Genomic DNA, 25,208 nt, shown 5'->3' with positions numbered 1-25,208 from the left:
GACCTCTCAGATTCCCCACCAAACATAGATCGTATAGGCATCAAACACTAAATAGCAAAAGCCAAAATTACAGAGTGTGATAATACCTGCGCCTTAAGTTTTACTTCCTCGGAGCCTATTTATAGTTCTCAATTTAGGAATTCATAAGACATTTGTGCTTCCCTTGCCCTTCTCTGTCAGAAATGGAAGAATACAAACTTTAAAAAGGTAATTTGTAGTTTGACACCGAACTGTAATTGCTGAGATTTTGAGTTAAATCCAACTTGATAGACCAAATTAAACACTCTGCAAGGGAAAAAAAAAATTGATGTTATTCCATATTAACTTGTACTTTCATTGATTTGGGTGAGGACTTGGAAAATTAAGAAAGGTTATGAAATTTTAGTTATTTTGTAGGCTACCTTTCCATTGCGGCCAACGTATCCCAAACAGGAGTGAGCACATGGCCATAAACCACCCTCGTTTGCAAGGCTCTCTGTTGTAACACAGTACACATCTTAGAGCTGCATTGCTTTGCACCAGTAATCTCTGATTTTCTATGAACACAAAGGATATTCTGCTGTGAATACAGGGGTTTAAAGTGGCTATGTATATGACATTCATATTTTGTAGAACTTCAAGAAATCTGGAGAAAGGAAAATTGCTTCAATTTGACATTTTTTCAGACTTATTCAAAAATACATGTTTTTGAAAATGATAATTTGTCTTTTTACTTGTAGGTAAAGGAGTGAGAGAAGTTAATGAAACAGTTACTAAAACTCCAGGTTTGTATACCAGAACAGTTCTAGATTTAAATCCAATAAGTGACTTGTTCTCTGCTCTGCACAGTGAAACAGATTTTAACATGCAAATTTCTGATTCCATTAGTCCATGAACGAGTTAACGTTTCAATTATGGAAAACAGCGAGTCTACACAGATTCCTCTTTCTTCCGTAATGGTGGTTTGTTGATGGAATAACAAGACCCAGGAGGAATACCTTTGACATTATCACACACCGTCTCATGAAAAGGGGCTTAGGCATCTTGTGGGCAGAACTGGACATAAAATATTGATAATAGAATGTGATATAATGGAGAGCCTTATAAAGAGGGTTGCGATTCTTTCCTCTAAACAGGAAGCTGATGTAAATGAAGCATTGTGACAGCATCACCTATCCCCTTGAGCAGTACAAATGTGGAGCTCCATTTTTTTTCCAAGTATCTCCCGGATCCAGGCATCCTCTGCCTCCTAAAATGTTCATTATTGCTCTTGGTTGTATGTGATGCGTTGCAAAATGCAGGACACAGAAAATCGGAAAGATGCAGTCCTGTTTCCTAAGGAACATGCTCACGACTCCAAATCACCCGGCATAGTGACTATTTTGATAATTCAGCATGTCCCCAAATTATAACTTAAGGCAACCTTTTTTTTTTAACAGAAATAGAAAACTTCTAAATATATAAGGTCTTTTCCCTAGTGTTTTCCTTATTCAGGTTTTAACACTGACTTCTTAGACAGGAAGGTCTATTCTGACACCAGCTGTGGAGACCATTTATGTAATGCTCTTGTTGGGTCACAACGCTGTGTTACACCCTTGAGTCTCAGACGAGTGAAATGCCCCAACATGATGAAAGGACTTTTTCCAGTATACACCATGAAGTATAAAACTACTTCTGAAAATCGTTGTGAATGATTCTATTTCAATGTTAAATTCAAATCAAATACAGAAATCAGTACTCTTTATCGAGGAGTATTGTCTTCAGGGGAAGGAAACACGATCTGTTGTGGTGGTGTGTTTGTTCTGTTTTTGTTTGCTTATTTTTTGTTTAAGAGACCGAAATCCTTGCATACTTTAATTGACGATGCATCCATTCTCATCAGTACACCTCTTCTCATTCCCTTGGAAGGGTCATGCTACTTGAATGTGGTCCTTTGTCGAGGCAGCACATCGTAACACACCTCAACGTCCGGTTGTGGTGTTACATTGCAAGTGAGAAGGGCCCCAAAGAACCATCTTTGCCATGTTGCCCATGGCCATATTTGGATACAAACAAGTTGCCTCTCAGACATGGGTTGCACCTTGCTGTACCGAGTGAGGCATGACCCATCCGTCCAACACACCAGACAAGAGTCTCACTTCAGTGAGGGGCTTGAACAAATGCATTAATAGCTTCCCCTGAGGGGGCACATTCTAATTAAGGGAGGCAATCTTGACACTATTCTAAAGGCTATTAATTTTGGTAAAGGAAAAGAAAGTCTTTGGGTTTGCCATTGGAACCTGGACCCCTGTATGGCCACCGATGGACAGACAGAAGGGTCCGATGTGCCTTGTCAATAAGCAAATGTGTTAGATGTCCATCCTGATATTGTAGTTTCTAACTTATTTAACTTTAGAAGTTATTATTATTACAAGTTGAGTCTACCAAGAGCCACAGGAAGGGATGACAATTTCTTCTTCTTGAACTCCTCCATGGCTAGGGTAGGTTTTGTGGGTGGAGCTGGTCTGGGAAGACAGGGAAATGGCCTTGAAAAGGGACCCATGAACACAGGCCCAGTCTATGTGTGGGCTCATCATTGGTTGCTACAAGTGGATTAGCTAAAAAAAACGTATTTAGGGAGAAATGCATCTTTCTCTACATACGCGACATTTGACACCATTGGCTCTGACTTCCTTAGCAATCCCAGGAGTGTTTTTCACAAGTGTGGAGGAGCGTGGGTGAGTGGGTTGGGTTCTCCTTTCAGAAGACCTCCAGACCCAGAGCAGCTCTGTCTTCATGAGCTGGGTGGATGTCTTGCCCTGGTGCTTTCAGTGCAAGCTTTCTGAGGGCGGGGAACTCCTGGAAGATGACACATGTCAGTTCTCTGAGCCTTCTGAGCCTTCCAAAGGGTCCATCTCGATGTTAATGAAGTATCAGTAGAGGGTCAGCCAACATCTTCTCATTACAGCGCAGTAACATGCCCTCCTTGCGGTAGTACTGACTCACCATACACTCTGGCCTTGGCGGATCCGCTCAGATGGGAATGCTTTGGCCCCTAGAGTACTTCTCCAACAAATTAACGAACGAACGTGTACGTGCATCTCACAAAAATCTCCCTCCTCATTTCATTTCCATCACATGCTATGAAGGGCCTGGGAGAGGCCATCTCTGTCCCCATCACCATCATGTCGATCTCTCACTTGACACTTCAGTATGCCTCTGTGTTGTAAAAGATCTCTTTCATTTTTCTGTGTGTGCTAACATTCATCTGGTTTTTCCCCCCAACAGTTCCTTCCGATGTATTTTTTATCAATTCCGTGTGGAAGGGGTATTATGAATATTTAGGGAAAAGACAACCTGCAACTCTAACGGTTGACTGGTTCAATGCGACAAGCAGTAAGGTGAACGCGACCTTCCTTGAAGCCTCTCAGGTGGAGCTGAAATTGACAGGTAGGCCCTGAGGCGTTTCCTTTTGTGAGATGCGAATGTGAGCAGAAGCCCACCCTTTATCTTCTCCCGGAGGAGGGAGCTAAGGTTGATTAAATGCTTATTAACATTACATTGGCTTTGCCTAAGCTACCTCTCATGGGATCCTCTTGGTAACTGTGGTAGGTCGGTATTCTCATCTTTACAGACTACAAAACCAGTATAGAAAATCGAATTAATTTGTTCCAGATTATGCACGTGACATACTGAGTCAAAGGTGTGAGACTTATATGCAGATATAAGTCTCCAAACTGCATTCTTATAGCACCCTTTTCTTCAACTCGTGTGCTCCTCAGAAGATTTTTTTTTGTCATCCCACTGTTAATAAAATATCAACAGCTCCGATTTAGGTGCCAGACCCCATTTTAAGTACTTACATACATTATCTTTCTCATGCTTACCTCAATCCTATGATATGAGCATTCTTACCAGACACATTCTTTACTGATAACAGAGAGAAAGAGAAAGAGAGAGAGACCCAAGAAAGTCCAGTGGCCCTCCTAAGATGACGTGGTCGAGGTAGCATTTGAACTCAGGAATCGGAATTTCAGAAATCGAGTCGATGCTCTTAACCGCTGAGATACAGTATCACCTTTATGACTGTTCTAATGCCTTTTTTAAAAAAAAAATTCATTTATGTCACTTCTTGCAACGATGTATCCTTTTCTACAGCCCCACCCCCATGAGGGCAGGGATTTTCTCTGAGTTACCTACGAGGCCCAGCCTGGGTCTGAACACCAAGAGGCTCCCGAATGGCACCTGCTCTTTCTCTCATCATTAGACAGACACATGCTTGACCTTTAGAAAGTATGATGGCAGGTCAGCTTCCCCCCATTCTTCCCATTCCGCTTTCCTGCTTCCTGAAAGTGGGAAGCATCTAAATGCCTGGATTTAGGAAAAACAAAATCCTTTATACTCAGAGAGGTCTGGCAGGCATCTGATGGTGAGTTCGTTGTCTCCTGCCCCGCACACGGCTTCGTACCTTGAACCTGTAAACGGATACGTGATTTAGGCCATGGGCTCAAATCTGCACGTGTGTCAAAATCCGCGGAGGAACTTCTAAAATATCGAGATCCCTGCGTCTTAGCCAGCAGCATGGGTTAGTCTTTCTCTTCGTGGGGTTTGGATTTATTCTTCCCCCAAAAAGATGCTGCCCTGTGAGTCTGATGCAGACAGCCTCCGCAGAGTGGACCCGGGACGTCTGTGGTCCAGGCTTGGGAGGGTGTTTGCATAGCAAGCTGTTCATGCCAAGTCTCGGTGGAGATGGAAGCTTCTGGGCCTGTGAACTGTGATTAGGAAGATGGTAGGGGAGGAAGGGAGTGGACAGGCGTGGAGTGTCAGCCGCCACACTGAACCCTGTTGCTGCTGCTGTTGGATCATCACAAGAGAACTCATAAGCATATATCTCATTACGTCTACCAGCGGCTTATAGTCTTGGGGTGCAGAGTTTTAGAGGTTAAATTGGAGGCCAACAACATACAGCTACTGAGGGTTGAAATGACTCCCGCCCAGAGTAAAGTCTCGGGCAGCCCCCTCTTGCCCTGGACCCTGAGCAATCAGTTCCCTGCACCCTGTGCTCCTGCCAACGGGACCGGTCCTGGGACAGTAGAGATCTGCTTCTCTGATTGGAGTTAGTATGAGTTCACTGCTGTGTTCCCTGAAACTAGGTCCCTCCCTTGAAGCTGTCTTCTCAGCACAGAAGACTTTTGGATGCATTATTATCCATTTAATACTTGTTTGTTTGTTTCCTTATTTATCCATTTCCTGGGAGTGGGAGTCTGGAGCTAGCCCTGGCTGCAGACACACTCCTTGCCGGTCTGGGCCACACCATGACCTCTCATCGCTGAGTGAGATTCTTAAGCTGTCATTCCAGCTGCCTCACAGGTGTCCTGAGAGGTGTGACCGTCGAGTCCCGCCTGCCCAGAGTCATGCTGGCGAGACAAGCATGCCCGACACCCTTTGTCCACCGCGCTGTTCATTTCGTTTCAAAGGGTGTGATTCATCCATAGAAGTAGCGGAATTTGCCCTTATGGTCATGGTCTCTCTGACCTCACAAATGAGGACGATATGAATTTAAAATGCTAGATTTAAAAAGAATAATATAATTGAATGTGTATTATCCTTATTCTTTCTGTAGGATAAATACGTTGAATTTAATGAAATGGGTTGTACCCATTCAAGATGGGCAAGGACTTAAACAAGAAGTGCTTTTAAGGAAAACCAAAGTACCAAAGCTACTAATTAAGAATAAAAATAATTTGTTATTTCTAATATTATCTGTACCCTACTCCAAAGCAAACAGAATGAATTCCTGAGTTATTAACCCTTGTGAATTTCTACAATGTAAGAGTAAGTGACTTCGATTTTTTTGTAGGAGTTTACAAGAAAGAAGAGGCTCACTTACTACTGAAAGCATTTCAAATTAAAGGTCCCGCAGATATTTTTGTAAGCAAGTTTGAAAATGACAACTGGGGACTAGCTGGTTATGTAAGTACTTTATGTGGGGGACACTCACCCAGCACGGGGGTCTGATCTTTGCTGTGTGAGGTGAAGGAGGCCGCCAACAGGGGATTGCTGATGGGAGCCGTGTGGTGTCTACCCCTTGAAAACTCATCATTCTCTCTGTTTCACAAACAGCATGGTCCTTTTACCTCTTCGTTTTAAGAAGGAATTTTCTGAAATGACAAATAAATGAGAAGTTATAGCTGGGGACAGAACAATAGCTTAGACCCATGTTCTGTGCTTAACACCACATTCCACCAGAAATCTGAACACAGCCATTGGGTAACCACTCTAGAAATTCAAATAATAATAATAAATAATAATAATAATTCCCAGACACAGAGATTTCAGATGTCTTGTTGAGATCTTTCTTTGCAAGTCAACCATCATGTGTGTTCTAATTCATTATCTGGCATAAGAGTATACGGCCTCACGTGAGAGTCATCAGCTGAGAGCTGTGTCACCAAGTGATTTTTACCGTAATGTAGGCTATATAGTAATTCATATAACCGTCCCCTTTACAAAGGATGGTTAACCTATGAATATGTTGTAAATTGTACTATTTCAAAGTGAAAATGAGATATCAAGAATGTAGATGTTAGTTGAAATTCACATGTGTCTTTTCCAGTTTTTAACTGCTAATGTGTCACTGGAAGGAAGGACAAAAAACAAAAATATTTAACCTGTGATATCCGGCTTTGAGAAACACAGTTATAGTATGATCGACATGAGTATCATTAATCCTCGCTATGCATTGTTTTCTTCCTTTTCATGCATATCAGGTGTCATCAGGACTTGAAAGAGGAGGATTTACTTTTCAAGGTGATATTCATGGAAAAGACTTTGGAAAATTCAAGCTCGAAAGGCAAGGTAATTGCTCTTATGTTATGTGTTGAAATCAGATGTCAATTTGGCCTTCAAATGATTGTGCTAAAAAGTAATGGGAAGGAACATAAACAGAAAGAATGGGAGGGACGAACGGATTTTACAACAGAACAAAAAATAAATGCTATGAAGAGCACAACTGACAAATGCAAAGCCGGAAACAGGCAATATGTATGCCAGATATGGAATTAATATCCTTACCCTAGAAAGGGATGCTAAAAATATGGGGAAAGCATAGCAGAGATGAAACTCATTTAAAGAATCAAGCCAATGAAATTGCTCTAAGAAAATTATCAGAGGAATTAGAAATGGCCAACAAACTATGAAAGAATCCTTAACTTCAAAAAATGCATATTATGGTAACAAAGATTTTCCACTTTTATTGCTAGAATGTCAAATTTTTGAAGCAATTGTTCTGGGGAACAGTAGAAATGGCCACTGGGGTGCTCCATTTTTAGGGGTGTCTGAGTAGATAAGGACGATTTGATAACACCTTTCACCCAGTGTGTCTGATTTCAACCAGGTGAATGTGAAAATTGTTCTTGAATCACACACATCTATCATCAGAGAGTTGCTTAAGTAAATAATTTTATGCAATGTGTCATAGTAAATAGGAAGCTAAATGTAATTCAGTATATTTCATTAAAGAAGTGAGGACAGTGTATTGACCTACAGAGATATCCATGACTTCTGTAAGGCAAAAAAAAATTTACTGTAGATAGACCGACAGATAGGTCCTCCTTCCTGTCTTTCTCTACAACTTGATTTTTACCTTAGTAATTGGAGAGAGAAAATATATGAAAAAAAAATCACTGGATTAGAATCTTACGTCATCTACCAGCTAGTTTTGTAATGGGATGAGTTCTTCGTCTGACATTACAGTAGGGAAGTCAGTTCTGGATTGTTACCAAGATTAAGAGACACTGTAAAGCACTTGCTTTGGGCATGTTGAAGCTCTTCACTCATGAAAGTCACTGCCATCGTTGTTGCTGACATGGATGAGAAAATGCCTTTTTGTAAGGAGATTAGTGCCACATTTCTCCTGAACAGAATAGGCTACTTTACGCTTTACTTGTAGAATACCATTAACATGATAATTTTCTAGAAAACACTGTGCCCATATAGGATTTTATACCAGAGCTGCCTTTCAGAGGCACTAGTATAGTATTCTGTGATGATTGCCATCAATTACTTATTTCATAAGACTTTTATCAAGACACTGAAGGATTCCAAAGGAAAGGCATCCCAACCTGTATATTATTATATTTTAAAAAAATATGTGATGTGGTGAGCACTGGGTGTTACATGCAACTGATGAATCATTGAACACTGAAACTAATGAGGTACTCCATGTTGGCTGATTCAATTTAAATTAAACAAAATGAAAAATAAAAAATAAAAAAATACTTGATCAAAAAGAATAATCATGAAATACTCAAATCATGAAATACACCATTCCAGATGCAGAGCTTCTAAAGAGCTTTAAATGATAATGTCAGCCGTGGTGGAGACAGTGCTTTAAATTGGGCTATGTTATTTTGAGGTAATGAAATAGAATAAATGCATTGGACCAACACTAATGACGAGTAAAGTTTTCTCTTGCTCTAAGCCAAATCCCTGCAGTTATCTGTTCTCCTTTCTCCCTGGGCGCACGCTCTAGTAATTCCACTGAAGGATGCCCCAGTGAGCTGTACGAGATACCCTGTGGCTGTCTGGGTTTACTCATCCAAGGAGGCTGGCCTGCACTATCACTGTGCTGTTGCAGATTTCCTTACCTGACACCATTCCTTTCTATTCTAACAAAATAACAGCTTGCTTTAACAAGTAATCTTTATTCTTGTGTGATGATGAGTTTATTGTCAGGAAAAACGGTTTGCCTCACAAATAATTTGAATCCCAAGCAAGCCTCTCCTTCAACTAATTAGAAAAGTTGTGTTTCAATATGCTTCAGCAGTGACCATTCATCTCAGATTTGGCTAAACCCTATTTTTATGGATAAAAATAAACAGCCTCTTCACTGTCTCCAGTCAGTGGATAAATGGGAAGAAAGTGATGACTGTTAAGTGGATACTAACCCAAGTTGGGTTGAAAGGCCTCTTTAATGCAAAAATGCATGTAAGAAACTGAATGATGGGCTGGTTTTCCCATTTAAACTGAGTTGCCCCACCCCCAACCCAGGTACACACACACACACACACACACACACACACACACACACACACAGAATGGAAGAAAAGCAGTGTAAAGTTTACATCTGATAAGTATCCAGAATATATAAAGGGCTCATATGGTTCAATAATAGAGGCAAATAACCTAACTAAAAAGATGGCAAAGGGTTTGAATCGACATCTTTCCAAATACCCACAAATGAAATACACACCTGAAAAGATGCTCAGCGTCATGAGTCATTCAGGGAACATAGACGAAACCGTGTTGAGATTCCACCTCACAAGCTCCAGGATGGCAGCAACCACACAGACAAGCGTGGCGAAAGTGTGGAGACACTGGAACTCTCGTGCTTCGAGAGGGGCGTGTGTACGTGGTCCAGCTGCTGTGGGAAACAGTCTGTCTGATCACCAAACAGTGCAACATAAAGTCACCCTGAGATGCAGCCACTCCACTCCTACAAGTATGGCTGACAGAACACATGTGAGAACATGTGTTCACACGGAATGTGCACACGCTTATAGCAGCAGTATTTCTAGCAGCCCAAACCCTGACGCCCCCCGGAGGCCCATCAGCTGATGAACAGATGAAGAAAATGCGGTGTATCCGTACCATGGAATGTTATCTTGAAGACCTTAGGCTAAGTAGGAGGAACCATTCACGAAGAAAAGCCCACATGTTGTATGATTCCATTTTATGAACGGCTCAGAGCAGGCAGATCTGCAGAGGGAGAGAGCAGCCCCGCGGTTGCCCAGAGCTGGTGGTTGGAGGGTGAGAGACGACCTCCAAGGGACACTGGGTTTCCTTTAGGGGAGACAGCAGTGTTCTCAAATAAAATCTTAGCGATGATGGAAACACCATGTGAATATTCAAAAAAAAAAAAACCAAACTTTGGAATGTATCTGCATTTTATTACTACTCGTATGTGTGTTTTACTTATTACTGAAGTAGAATTGACAGACAATGTTATGTTAGTTTCAGGTGCACAGTATAGTGTTTCCACAAGCCTGTTCGTTACTCATGCTCATTACGATAAACCTGGTCACCACCATACGACATTATTAAAATATTAGTCACCGTATCCTCCATGCTGTGCTTTTCATCTCTGTGACTTCTTTATTTTATAACTGGAGGTTTGTCCCTCCTAATCCCCTTCATCTATTTCAACCATCCCCCCACCCACCTCCCTTCTGGCAACCATGATGTTGTTCTCAGTTTAAAGGTCTGTTTGCTTTTTGTTTGTTTTTAGATTGCCCATAGAAGTGACATTATCTGGTATTTGTCTTTCTCTCACTTATTTCACTTAACATAATACCCTCGAGGTCCATTCATGTTGTCACAAATGGCAAGAGCGCCTTCTTTTTTTTAGCTAAGTAATATTCCATGCTGTGTGTGTGTGTACGCATAATCATACACACACATATAAGTCACATCATCTTTGTCTTAATAGATTTATGTGTAGTTTGGGTGAATTCTCTGGTATATGCATTTCTTTCAATAATGATCTTTGAAAAAACTCAGTGGACCAGCTTATAACGTTCAAAGACATGCTCACCTTTATTCTCTTTTTTTAATGTTTTTTTATTATATTATGTTAGTCACCATACAGTACATTCCTGGTTTCTGATGCAAAGTTCGATGATTCATTAGTTGCGTATAACACCCAGTGCACCATGCAACAGGTGCCCTCCTTACACCCATCACCGGGCTATCCCATTCCCCCACCCCCTCCCCTCTGAAGCCCTCAGTTTGTTTCTCAGAGTCCATAGTCTCTCATGCTTCATTCCCCCTTCTGATCAACCCCCCTTTCTTTATCCCTTTCTTCCCCTATCTATCTTCCTCACCTTCATTCTTGAGCAAAGAAATGTCAGTGAGAAACTAAGGATATGCTGTGCTTGATTTGCCAGAACAGCAATAGTATCAATAGTATGAAGAAGGAGGGCCGATGGGAGGAGAGGGAAGGGTAGAGGAGGAGGCTGGCAGGTGGATATTATACACTTGTCCAAGTGTTTTTGTACTAGCCCTCATAAAATAAAGGTTGAAATGAAATTGGAGCACCTCTTTGGAGGACAATCAGGTAAGATATAGCAACATTGAAAGTTCCAAATTCTGTTAGGCAACGATTCTACTTGGTAGAATTTATCCTGTATTGTTAGACTCTTACTGATGTATAGCTATAGAAAAAAAGATTTCATTGCAGCGTTAGAAAAATACGAGAAATGGCCTAAATGTCCTTCAAAGGTAGAGTGGCTGAAAAAATTCTGGCATATCCAATTAATAAAATACTATGCACCTAAAGAAGAAATCCAATTCATATGCACTGATGAAAAATTTTCAAAGATATATAGTTAAGTTTAAAAAGCTAAATGCAAAAAATATATATATAATATTCCTGTTTTTTAGAGAAGTATGAAAGAGAAACAAACATATATTAATAGTACATTGCTGGAAAGACATTAAAAAAACAGTTAACCATTAAGAGGAAGACTTGAGTAAAGGGCAAAGAGTGACCCTTTATTTCTGTTGTCCTTTATATTCTTTATGTTTATATCTTTTTATGCCATTTTAATTAATATCATGTGCATGTATTACCCTTTAAATTATTGAAGCAGGAGTAAATAACTGAAATTAACCAGGAGCTCCTGATGGCATAATAATTTCAAAGTACAAGGACGCCGCGTTGTGTAGTTCCCAAAGACGTGGTTTTATAACTCTCTGTGTCCTGACGCATGGTCTCTCGTGGCATGTCAATTTTTTATGATTTTTATTGATGAGAAGTCTGATACCTACGATGGTCAACAATAGTCTTGTCTGCTGATAACAAAAAGTAACTTTGGTTAATTTAAGCGGAACACACATTTATTAGAATGAGGCAACGGGATTGACGGAATGCCAGAATCCTAGAGAATGAGGTGTGGTAACGTCACAGAAACTCTTGCATGCTCACGTACTGTAAGCATCAGGTCCCACTTAACAGACACCACGTGAGCAACCACTGTGCCTGAGTTCTCTTGCAGGCACCGGGGATTCAAGAGGAAAGCTAGCCACAGGCTCCCCGGCATGAGGGAGCTTCTGTTCTAGTAAACTTGGGTCCCCGGGAACTTGTGCTGTGTCCCAGGCACCGTTCCAGGCAGTGGAGGTGTCCTGACATTTAAATACCACTGCGAATTAGTGGAATTGGGGCCCCCAGAGTGGTATGCCTCAGCTTCCTGTGCCAGACGGTGTCACCCTGGTCCCAGGGCTCTGCCCGCTGCTGCTAGACCCATCACCAGGGGCACTCAGCGTTGGGCTCGAGGCTGTCCTAGTGCCACAGCCACGGGCTGGGTTCCCAACCATCTCAGGGTGCTCTGCACCCGCCACTCTCACTCAACACCCAGGGTGGGGGCATCCAATGGGATGCGAGATTCAGAGAGAACCGGTATCTGGCATGTCCCCCTTCCATGGCAGGGGGCGAACGCATCTGAAAGTGAAATCTTACATCCATTTCATATGTGCTGATAAGGAAGGATCTCAAAGAAATATGGTTAAATTACAAAGAGCCAACCTCAATGATAAAATGTATTAGAAATGCATTATATGGAACATAAGAACTAGGATGATCGGTAGGGGAAGAAAGGGATAAAGAAAAGGGGGGTAATCAGAAGGGGGAATGAAACATGAGAGACTATGGACTATGAGAAACAAACTGAAGACTTCAGAGGGGAGGGGGTGGGGGAATGGGATAGACTGGTGATGGGTAGTAAGGAGGGCACGTATTGCATGGTGCACTGGGTGTTATATGCAACTAATGAAGCATCAATTTACATCGGAATCTGGGGATGTACTGTATGGTGATTAACATAATATAATAAAATAAAATTAAAAAAAAATAAATAAATACATAAATAAAAAGAAATGCATTATAAAATATTAGACCTGAAGATGGCAGGGAGTAGCATAATCCTGCATCTGCTGAAGGAATGACAGATCACATTATTGCAGTGTTTTTAATGTGAAAATGAGAATTTTTATGGAGAAAGCTATTTAAGTATGTGTAATATTTGATTGTTTATTTGCATTTATGGTTTGTGAAAAAAAGTGGAGCAAAACTTCTCTTTTATTTAACGCTCCTTAAATTCTGCAAATATACCTCTAAACCCAGGTCAGCTTATTTGGAACAGTTTTGCTATGTTCAGATGACCCTCATCATAATTCATTACACAAGCACAGTGAGTGAGCTCATGCGGTTAAGCCGAATACATTTCCAAACGTGTTTTATGAGTCAACTCTTTAGAACAAACTTCCTTATTTGGCAATATTTGCTTAATAAATGTTTTCTCATTTGATTTCAATGTTTGCATCACCCTCAGCGTCCTGCATCTATTTGCCACTCTGCAGATACAGATTATAAATTCATGACTATGTCACCTTCATGACGTTTGAGACGCTTACACTGCCTTCCCTTCTAATGGACGGAAATCGTGCTTTATCACTCCTCTGTGTCCTCATGGAGACTTGCCGGATGACATTGAGCTATAGCCTTCTTTTGTGTACTCTTAAACTCAAAAGAGTTTTGTAATCTACCTGAAAAAAAAAGAGATTACACCAACATATTCACATACGGAGAATGAAACGCCATGGATGTAGACACCTGGAATATTTATGTAATTTCAACAAGTTCTATTTTGCCAAGTCTGTGTCTTAGGACAGGGAAAATAGCCAACGCTTTCCCTCTCTGCACATAGATGGTGCCACATAGATGCTTTCAGCTAGTTTTTGTGCACCTGTAAATATCTGTAATTGAAAGTCAGAGCCAGAATGTATGCTACCCCTTTTGCTTTCGTCACATTTGCCAGGTGGCATTCTTTCATGGTGTCTTGAATGTTATTAAGGAATAGTTTTTTGTCACTCCATCATTAACATAGATATTAAAATCTTACAAAAAGAGTATCCGTTTATCTATGGAATTGCAACTCCTTCCGCTTCTTGTTGGGTTTGGACCCATTTATAAAATTTACCATTGGTGTGTGTTTGTGTAAATAGGAGTAGAGTACCTACAAATTAATTATCCCTTTTATTTTCCAGATCCCTTAAAATCTGATCAGGACTCTTCGAATCATTACCACGGCACCAGCAGCGGCTCTGTCGCGGCTGCCATCCTGGTCCCATTCTTTGCTCTAATTTTGTCAGGGTTTGCATTTTACCTCTACAAACACAGGTACTGTGGACATGCCGGCGGCGTGAAAGTGCTGCGTGGGTAGAGCGCTGGTCTGGTGAACATGCGTCCACTCACACGTTCGCGTGTCGCGTGCATGCACGTGTGTACAGCTCCGCAGCAGCATGCTCTCTGACGTGAAGGTGTAGCCTTGCTTTGTTTGCCATGCTTTCTCAGCAGGCCAAGTTTGAGTAATGAGCTTTAGGAGAATAAATAAATGGGTTAAGAAATCACACGCTTGGGTTCATAGTCAATTGAAAAATCCAATGAAGGATGCTTTTTCCACTTTTGAGGTCCACAGCCAGCCATCAGGGGTATTACGGTGATATTTCCACCTTCCAGCAGAAGATAGAACAGAACGCTCTTTATGGCCACTTTCAACTCCATGAATCTGTGATCTATACGCCGTTGGTTTACTCCTTTCTGCAGGAGATACATATTGAGCTCTCACTTGTATTCAGAGATATCACATGTTCCAGCTCTTGAAACGGTGTTCTATTAATTTGCATTATTCCTACTAACTGAAAAATGTCAAAACTTGAGAAAAATAACTTTAATGAAATAGATCCTTTCCTTGGAGTTAATGTGAATGCCCCCCACCCCCCCCCAAAAAAAAGCAAAAATAAATTGTGGAGGAATTGTTTAAGTCCTTATACATTTTGTCTTTATCTGTGTAATATATTTCCTGGAAGAATATGGCATATGACAAAATGTTCTAAAATACTATCTTGAATAGTGGCATTCCCCACATATAATAAAAAAACTAAAAAAAAAAGCAAAACAAAACAACCCCCCCCAAAAAAAGCAACAACCTCTGTGATTCCCTAAAATAAGATTAAAGTATGTTAACTGTGTTCAACATTCATTTATATAATGCAGATGTTTCTATTTAATCATGGTTTAAAAGAAGAAAAACTGGTGTAGGATTTTTTTAATGACTCATAGAATAGCTTTACATATCTGTTTTCCTATGCTTTTAAAAATATATAAAATAGTAAGAATGTTACTTCAAACATGTTGCATAGCTGCCTACACGGATGTCTTCACTTTCCTGTGGTTGGTAATGTACTTACTTTAAAAATACAATGTGATGAAAGGAATCTCAGATGGTACTTAACAGAATTAAAATTTGGCTCAACTGTATTAGTTAATTATTATTATTTTTTGAGAAAACAACATTCTCTGCACACAGGTCTGGTGAACCTTATCCTCAAATTTCTCCTTGGGGCTAGCTGAAAATGGAAGAAAAAAAAAACTATCTCAGCACTTTATCCAATAAAATACCATCCTTAGAAGTGTTTCTCTTCTTAAAGAAGTATAAATTACAAATATATTTTCTTTCACAAGTTTCTCTAGGAGCCACAATACCCTTACAGATACACATACAGTAGGAATTTATAATTCCTACAAATTCATTTTTGTTTTTTGTTGTTGCTGGCATCCCTGTTAACCCTTAGGGAAATGTGCAGTCCATTAAAGTTCTTTCTCCCCACCTTTTGACATCTCTGTCCATAGGGGTGTCTTTGGAAGCTTCCTGAAGTCTCCTCGTCCCAGACCCACGTGTGGGAGTCAGACAGTGTCCCCATCTGCCCACGAGTTTTGCCTCGATGAGCCTCCCAGTGTGGCAGACCTTTATACGAGTCTCAGAGAAAACTCCTTTCAGCACCTCACTAAGCCTTTCCAGAGATAACCCTATACCATTACATATACACATGTGATACATATGTATGTAATACATACATACATACATATACATAAACCAGCACTTCTGATGATATCTTAATTTTAAGACAACATAGTATTGGGGAATATTCAATATATATCACACCTGTAGTCTTTCAACCTCAGACGCTTCCCTACGACATTCAGTATTCTGTGCCTCTGGGAGGGAGACATCACTTACTTGTTTTGTGAATTTGATCGCTTCTTTGCATTTCCACGCATGTGGGCTGGCGGGGGTTTAATCTCAGCGTGTCTGGCTCTCCACGTGGCTCGTCACCCAAGAGGCTACCCTGTGTCTAGGACGGGACAGAAGGCTGTCTGATCTCATGGCTCTCGAGAGCCATTAAGCCACTGTGACTTCTAAATCCGTAGGCTCTTGTAGTTCTCTGGTTCTGTGCCATATGAGGAATTGGGGGATTTCTGCAGAAGCAGGCGGGCCATGCCTGATCACCTAGGCTTGTCATGAATTCATTTTCTTTTGAGTTGTTGCCATGCACTCAGGGAACGCACCAACCTATTAGCTTCCCATACACTCTCTCCTACCCTCTATGGATGTCAAAGTTCCTTAGCCAGTTGGCTCTGTATTTCTCAGTGAAAACTTTGTTCCCGCTCATTTCTGAGTTTCTCTCACTACTGTCTGCTTGGAATCGTTTCCTCAATCAGACCCAGAGCTTCTGACTGAGGACTTACACCTGGCTGTTGTGCACACAATTCCTTCTCTACAGTCCCAGCGTCCCATCCAACTCTGTGGGGCTTCCCTGGCAGCGCCAGGGTGGTAACCCCTGACCTGGGAGATGACATGGGGATTTTAGCCAGCTTTCAACTTCGTTAATGTTTGGCTGAATTTGTTTATTAACTTTTGCTGCTGGAACATTTTTAAGTTCAATGTCAAACACCCTCCCCAAGTTCTGGGGCAGTTGCAAACTGCTTTTCTGCTGACAGAGACCTCATCTTCTGAAACTTACACACTTTGAATTCTCTTTTTCTCAATAAGCATGATGTCAATTAAGAAAATCTACTAGTAAATTACTAAAACAGAAGCATCATTAAATCCGATATCCGGTGATATTTTTGCTAGTGTGGGTATTTACATTAAAGTTCTGTTTTTACCACCTGGCATAGTTTTCTTACGTAATTCCTTCTGGAAAAGCTTGAGGGGTGGGGGCAGACTAGATACCTCTGTGTCTTTTACTTCTAAAAATCCTCCAATCTCTAATCTTAGGTCATACACAGGGGTTTTCTTTTAATTAGAAAACGTAATCAATAGTTTGGCAAAGAGTTCAATGTCTTCTCTGTAACTTGGTCACTGGCTATATTGCATTACAAAAATAGCTAGCATTTAGTGAACATTATAATAGCAGTGAACTGAAGTTTATGTTTCTTTTTTCCTTTAATCTGAACAGTCCTGAAGGGTTGGCATCTTGATTGAGCAGTCTTACTTTTTTTGGAGTGACTTCCCCAAGTTCATATAACTTACCAGTGACAGACAAATGTCTAAACCCAAATCTGTCTGACTCTGGCATTGACGATCTTCCCATTTTTTCAAGAGTATTCCTAGGAATCAGATAATTCTTTGATTCTGGAAAGAGCTTCAGGGTTTTACATGTTGCCTGTCTCATCCCAACAACTGATTCTAAAAAAGAAAGCAGTCTAAACGTGTGAAGATGTGCCCCCTTCCCCGTCATTGCGTGCCCTCACGTGTGTATTCCCTGATGGGTCGGGAGTGATGTCGCATCCCCAGCCCCAGCGGCTGTGCCTCTTTTCTTGAAATCTGGGTGCTAACAGTTGGTTCCTTCTTTCCCCTTTAGAACGAGACCAAAAGTTCAGTACAATGGCTATGCGGGACATGAAAACAGCAATGGACAAGCTTCCTTTGAAAACCCTATGTATGATACAAACTTGAAACCCACAGAAGCCAAGGCTGTGCGGTTTGACACAACTCTGAACACAGTGTGTACAGTGGTATAGCCCTCAGTGCCCCATTAGGACTGATTCATAGCCATACCTCTGATGGACAAGCAGTAACTCCTTCGGTGCCATGTACCACTCTCCCTTCTACTCTTGGCTTTGCTGCGGTGATCTTTCACACCTTCTGCTGGTATCCATTCAGCAGCAATCTCCAGTCACGTGCCAGAGTCTTCTGAGGATCGGACGACAAGTACACCTGCATTCTGAACGTGGATTCCGAACTCCTGGCTGCGTCTGCTTGGAATCAAGGCACACTTAGGAAGACTGCGGAGTCATGCCAATACTTCGTACTTAATGCCTCAGACTTTCGTATTTCTGTGTGGCTGGGATGCCTTTCAATGCAATCTTCTGGGCACGTGGATACATCCTTTGGGTGCGGTGACAAAATGGTAGCACCACAATATACCACAATATGTTGTTCTGTTTTTGTTTCTGTTTCTGTTTTTTTTTTAACCCCCATGAATATGAATACTCTGGAAAAAAAAAAAGCTCTCTTGAAGAAGACACCTTTCTGATAGACGCACACACCTACAAACGCTTCACTCTGTCCTTCCTGAGACCTGACAAGCTTTGAGGACTCACAGATCCCCTTAGTGTCCCATTCCTAGGGCCATTTGCAAATTCCCCAGTCAGCTGTTCTATTGCAGAATTTTTGATGCACAATTTTTTGCACTAGTGTGTTATGAATGACTAAGATTCTGATAAAAAAATAAACTATTTACACAGGGTTTATACACACTATCCATTGTATATAAGCATCTTCTCATGTGGTCAAGCTAAACATCTACCCTCCGTTCAGTTGGCGTGTTAGAGAGAGGGAGTATCCCCAGACATGGCACAGGTTTGAGAGGGAAAGGCGGTATTGAAGAGATTTATGTTATTACTGCTTCCTTTAGCTACATATGTGTGTTAGGTTCATTGAAGATGTCGAGCAAGTTAAAAAAAAAAAAAAGAGTCCTTTTTATGTTTTATTTCACACACACGATCTCCCTTTCGGCATCAGCCGTGAGCGCCAGCCAGCGCAGTGACACAGAATGGCAGGGTGGTCGCAGCGTGTCTCTCTGCCACGTAAACGTGTCCATAGTAATTCATTTTGGATAGCTCGTGAACTTGTGGGGTTCAGCTCACGGTAGTCTTCCCGGCGCCTCGCGGTTCTCTCCTCTGGGGCACCGCCGCCTGCGGACGTGCCCTCGAACGACGATGTGCCCCGTGCCTCTTGCACACTCAGTGGGACTTGTCCAGAGTCAAAATATCGCGTGTCCCTCTGGAGGCGAGGAGAAATTACACACACTCTTTTTCCTGATGACATGTTTCATACATTGCTTTGTCTTTTGTTTCATGCGAATTCCAGATGCAAAGGCGATTTGGGTGATTTTTCACCTTTAAAATGTATTCTAGGTACGTTGCGAATCACGGTGTGAATAAAATAGGCGTGATCCCCGATGTGGGTAAGATCCAGGTATGAAGTAACAAATGTGATGCTTCACATCCAGCCAGCGTCTGCTGTAACAAAATCCAAGTGAAGATCATGTTTATTTTTATTTATAATGGTGTGATAAAAGCATTTTGAAAAGATGATGCTTATTTTATTATTTGGGTGTTAAGTACGTGTCCCACATACTGAAAATGTCTCCCTTCTCACCTCCAGCCAGCGTCTGCCAAGTGTTTCGTTCACTTCGTTGTAGTGGACCCATTCACAGCTAGCTTTAAGACCGATGGATTTGTTGCTCTGTTGAACATTTAAATGCAGGAAAGTGAAAAATGAAAAAAAAAAAAAAGACAGAAAAACCTGTCAGGATAATAGCTCATTCTTTCAAGTCCTGTGTTTTGATTTGAGCGCTTTAGTGGATCTTTTATCCTCGATGCCCACTGTTCTGTTACTCGTTTGAAGGGGCGTATGCTGTTAGGAGGACATCACTGACCTCTTCTAGGGACTTCTTTGCCTTTTGAACTCCAAATTATGAATTCCTTAGTCTCGTGCTGTATTCTGTGCCCCTTTTTCTCTGGCCGACCTGATAACGTGACTGGAGATTTGCTTTGCAACCTGGAGCCCTTACACGGATTCTTCTCCTTAGGCTAGATGAGGTCAGCCAGAGCCAGGCTTTTAACACACACACTGGACCAGAACAAAGAGAAAGGAAGTTCGAGGATCGCTGTGTGCAGGGGAGAACAGGGTTACTATATATATTAGGTGTATATATATATATATACATACATACATATATATAAATATATTGTACATATCTAAGTTCGAGTCATTCAAACTAGGTGCAAACTGCTGACTTCAGAGTTTGAATTAATGTCTCTCTTCTCCCATCCCTGACCTGCTTGCCAGTCAATGCCGTTACCGATTCCTGAACGGACAGGACATACATACACACATACAGAAACCACATATCCGATTAGATACTATTTCCTTTGTGTGCAAAGTCAGCCCGTCCTTTGGTTGCCAGTGTGGAGCACAGTATTCAACAACAACAACAATACTCCATGAAATTCTCCTGCGAGAATTCCGCCTAGTTTCCTCCTAGGGTGTGTGCAGTGTTGATTCAGATCTCCTGCGAGGTGTCGGAGGGTCTCGTGCAGGCAGTCAGCACATGCGCTTTCTGCGCAGGGGCTGCAAGACTCCTTCTGGAAGCGACCAGAACCCGTGCGCGGGAAGGACCCCATGCTAACACAGGTTATGTGCTTCAGAGCTGTTGAAAACTGCTGCTTGTTTCCCACATCTTTTGCCTTTCTTCAGGCTAGCTGCAATAATTTTTTCTTCTGTAAGATATTTTGTAAACAACAACAAAATACGCGATTCTCTAACAGGGGGAAAGAACGCTGGTGTCATGGTCAGGAACCCGCCGCATCTCCGTCCGCCCCGTGTCACCATCTCGCCACATGCTGCTGACATGAATGAAGTAGGTGCAAACAACCTTTTTGTACAGAGATATATTTTTTATGAAGAATTTGTAAAATTATTAAATATGCTGTAATTTTTTGATTAATGTAGGTAAATTGTTAAAAAAATAAATGTTTTTACAATACAAAACTGTAATTTTCCCAATAATGTACCATGTACCATCTCTAGCTGATTCTCAGTTCCACTCCTATTCCACATGTATTAATATTAAAGTGGCCTGTTAAAATCAACAGTATCTTTTTTGTCAAAAAAAAATTATAAAGAGTGTAATATAGCCTGTACCATGCCACCTGTCTTTAAAGCAGATCAGAGTTCTAATTAAATATTTAATTTTAGATTTCTATTTTGTGGTGTGATTTATTCTGGCCTAACGTTGTGCCTGTGGGTCTGCGGCAGGGGAGGCAAAGCACGGGAGTGTTCGGAACGAGCTTCCACTGCGTGTGCAACCGGCCTCGGTATTTTCCGCAGACGTTCTCATCACAATTAATGAACAGCACGCTTGTGAAAAGTCACAACACAGGGATGGCAGTGTGGAAGCTGCCTTATTTCTTAATGGTTTACCGGTTTTAGGTTAAAAAAAAAATAAAGCCTGTATTTTTATAATTTTTTGAAGTATTTTCTTTTTTTAGATTTTTAAATTTATTTATTTGAGAGATTGAGAAAGAGAGCGAGCACAAGCAGAGGGAGGGGCAGAGGGAGAGGGAGAAGTAGGCTCCCCACTGAGCAGAGAGCCTGACATGGGGTTCAATCCCAGGACCCTGAGATCATGACCTGAGCTGAAGGCAGACGCTTCACCAACTGAGCCACCAGATGCTCCCGTATTTTTATAATTTGAAAAAAAAACAGAGAGTTCTATCTGTAAACTTTTACAGTGCTGAAAAATGGCATATAAGGACATTATGCACATATTAAACAAAGCATTTCAAATGTCACACTTGAAGAAGGCTCAAACAAATCCTTCTCTCAGACAGCCTTTAAAATTCAGAGCCAGCTGTCCTCCGCTCATTTTGGGGCTCAGAGAAAACAGAACATTTTACAAGTCCTCCGTGGCCCATCAAGCTGAAATGTCCTGCAGTTAAACAGAATGATATACTAATTTTCCTGAAAGTCGAGTTATTACAAAATGAAAAACAACCAATAATAATAATTAAAAAAATCGCCCCATAGTGGCTTCAAAGAAACGAAAGTTTTGATATGCCACTTAGGCTCTGGGTCTCTTTGGTTCACGGATGGTTTCTGTTGCTATGGCTTGAGCACCTACTCTGCGCCCAGCATCTCTCCACCTGACTTGCATCCCTTCAAATAATCCTCCTAATCTAGCAAAGGAGGTGTTATGGTTTTTGCTTTACAGATGGAGACGCAGAAGTGCGGAGAAGCTCATTTATTTTCCCAAGGGTGCAAGCCGGGCAGGCTGATGGTGGAGGTCAGTTTTCTCTTGCTTCGCCTTTCTTTTTTTTTTTTCACTAGAAATATCACGTTATCAAATTCATCGATATTTTCTTATTCTGCAATTTAAAAATAAATTCTCTCATTCTGGCTGTCCATCATTTTGTTTTGGCTTCACCCAGTTAAAAATGACCCCAAGTGAAGGATCCCCGGAGATAGAAATACTCCATGGTACCAGTTTCACCATCTCCCAGATGACTCACACACAATATGTGGTCCAGAAGTTTTAACACATGAGACTGGAATTTGGGAGCCCTGCAGTTATCGTGTGGGTCTTTGTCCAACACACTGAAATCATATGAGAGCTTTACTTTTGACTGACCTTTCTGCCTATGCCTCCTGCAAATTGACTAGGAATTGCTAGTTTGTCTCAAAAATCTGTGTCCTGTGTCTGGCATATTAGGCATGTGGCTGAGCGGCCTGCATGGAGCAGGTCCTCAAATAGCTGCTGAATGTGAATGCAGCTCATCTCCGCTCTCATACTCACTGCTGAGAACCCCCCCCCCCGCCTCCCCCGGAAGAGCTGTGAGTTTCACACATTCTCATTGTGGCCTGGGGCGCCCACAGCGTAGACACACCCGACCTGTTCGGAGCGTGGCTCTTTACAGCACCCAATACAATCTGACTTCCTCTTCACCGTGGTGGGAATGCTTTCAGAGCATGATTGGGTTACCCAACTGACAAAAAGCGGCAAAATAACCAAGAATAGTGCCTTGTACGTCTCTGGACACCTTTGCCTGTGCAACCGGGCACGTATCCCCTTTCTGGCTTTCTTCGGTTTTAGTAGCATGTGCCCCACGATTCTGCCCCCATTTCTGAGCTGGGACAACTCTTCTCCTGGGAATCAGAGCTGGAGAGGCGTGACAAACACGGGACATGTCCTGCTGGGGAATGTACGCTGACCCCCAGCCCAGGCCACCCCAGTGGGTGAGCCCAAACTTACTCGCTCCCTCTCTCCCCTCCACAGGCTGATCTCTGGGCTGCTCCCTTGCAACGGCTACCCTGCACCTTTCCACACCTGTTTTTTCTTCAAGTTTCCAAAATCGGGTTCTTCTACTTGCATTCAGGGGACTCGATGGTTGCAATAACACCTGACAGGTATAGCACAGGTGTCCGTGATGCGCCCCGACACACGCACTCAGGGCACAGCACCCGGCAGCCCAACGCCGAATCCGGCCCGGGCAGCCACGGAACACCACCGCCGAGCCTCGGTGTCTCTGAATGCACACAACACAGGTACCAAAGGTAACGTGACTCACAAAACAGCATGGACGGCTGGGAGAGTTTCTAGGAGCTTCCTTTGCCAGATTTAATAAAATCTTGTCAGGTGCATCCCTGCGTTCAGGTGCATGAGGCCAGCCCTATGGTCCCCAGCAGCGGTGGGAGATGCTCAGGGTCCGTAAGGAACCGTGGCGCAGGCTCTGTAAGGCTTCTATTACGGAATTCTGGGGGCTGAAGGCACTTTTGCAATACTGCTTTAGAAGACCTCTTCGTTGTTTAGTTTGTCTTGTGATATTATCCTCCTGTGGATATTAAAGCAGCTTTTAGTTTGTTACAAGATTACTTCTAGGGAAGGTACCAGATGACAAGTGGGCCTAATTTTTCAGGCCACTTGGACCCCTTAATCCATAGGATTATATATAATTTCAGTGTTTAACAGGGCCAGTGCGGGGTGAATTAGACCGAGAGAACTAAGATGACGTTCTTTTCTTCCCTGTGTATGTTCAACAATCTCAGGGTACGAGCAGGTCATCCTACAGCCTTGGGGGCCAGGCGAGGCTCCTGCACGCCCATCTGTGTCATACGCTCGCCATGTGGGTGCTTCATGAAGACCCCAAGACCCGGAGTGCATCTCAGCGGTGGTCACCATCCCGATAGGCTCAGCGTTTAGTTCTGGCCATCTCCCCGTCCTTACACCCCTCGGGTGACACGTGGTGCCGTCACGGGAGTCCAGTCCTCTCGGGGGACAGACGCCCTGATGTGTGCACCCGGGATGCACAGAGTGGAGGTGAGGTGCTGGCATCTCAAGAACATGCCTTTTCATTGAAGAAAACAAACCTGCAAGTCAGATTCAGATTAGTGACCCCTCCTAGGGAGGGAACAGAGGAGTGTAATTGAGGGGGTATGTTGAGTTGTCTGCCGTGGAAATTTGAGCAAGGTTTTTAGCAGTGCCATGCAAGATGGGAGAAATAATAGTTTCTACTTCGTTGGGGTGTAGAGGATGGGGAATGTGAGAGCGGGTGTGAGATGCATAAAATATGGTCTAGTACACAGCAGTCCCCAGTTATCTGACCTGTCACCCACCTGCCTATCAATCACTTAGCAATCATCAATGATCCATCATTTATCTGTCTATCACCATATAACTAATCTATGTATTTATTTCCTTAAAAAATGTGAATCAAGTAGAAAAGAAAATGTTCACTTTGACAAAGTTGTACAAGCACCTTCACATTACTTTTATCACACTTTATGCCTTAATCGGTTTTGGAAAGCCTTACACTCTAAATTTTATTTATTTTTTAAAAGATTTTATTTATTGATTGATTTGACAGAGAGTGAGAGCACGAGCAGGGAGAGCAGCAGGCAGAGGGAGAAGCGGGCTCCCTGATGCGGAGCTCCATCCCAGGACCCTGTGATCATGACCTGAGCGGAAGGCAGATGCTTAACCATCTGAGCCACCCAGGGTCCCCGCACTTTAAATTTTAAAGTAACAGGCATGGCAGTTAAGCTGGTGGAGGTTTGAACTGCGCCTGCCCTCCACCAATCCCTGAGACTGCATGAGTGTGTAACCTCTTCTTCTGGGCAATTTCCCAGTTACCCTGGGAATACCAATATCCAGCTTCATTTGAAAAGCCTGTGACTTTTTGTAAATAATGTTAGCCAGTGGATATTTGGTGAAAACACTGGAAATACTCCTATTTTATAGTCCCTTGAAGACAGCCCGTCTTTCTTCTCCTGCATGGAGGTCAT

At 42.2% G+C, this 25,208-nt stretch overlaps 1 protein-coding gene across 1 annotated transcript in view; it reads left to right on the top strand.

The window, feature by feature from the left end:
- The window catches only part of CSMD1 (CUB and Sushi multiple domains 1), a 1,986,149-nt gene extending 1,965,054 nt beyond the window's left edge, over positions 1–21,095 (top strand). The window contains exons 66-71 of the mRNA XM_034647758.1: positions 720–764; positions 3,247–3,408; positions 5,819–5,931; positions 6,729–6,816; positions 14,062–14,194; positions 17,722–21,095. Of these exons, the coding sequence (XP_034503649.1) occupies positions 720–764; positions 3,247–3,408; positions 5,819–5,931; positions 6,729–6,816; positions 14,062–14,194; positions 17,722–17,881 (701 nt within the window). The 3' untranslated portion in view covers positions 17,882–21,095. The remainder of the gene's footprint in view (positions 1–719; positions 765–3,246; positions 3,409–5,818; positions 5,932–6,728; positions 6,817–14,061; positions 14,195–17,721) is intronic.
- Positions 21,096–25,208: the final 4,113 nt, after the last annotated feature.

The sequence above is a fragment of the Ailuropoda melanoleuca genome, chromosome 18, assembly GCF_002007445.2.
Source record: "Ailuropoda melanoleuca isolate Jingjing chromosome 18, ASM200744v2, whole genome shotgun sequence".
Classification (NCBI taxonomy): Eukaryota; Metazoa; Chordata; class Mammalia; order Carnivora; family Ursidae; genus Ailuropoda; species Ailuropoda melanoleuca.
The sequence above is the reverse complement of the archived record's forward strand: the minus strand, read 5'-3'. Positions and strand labels throughout refer to the sequence as shown.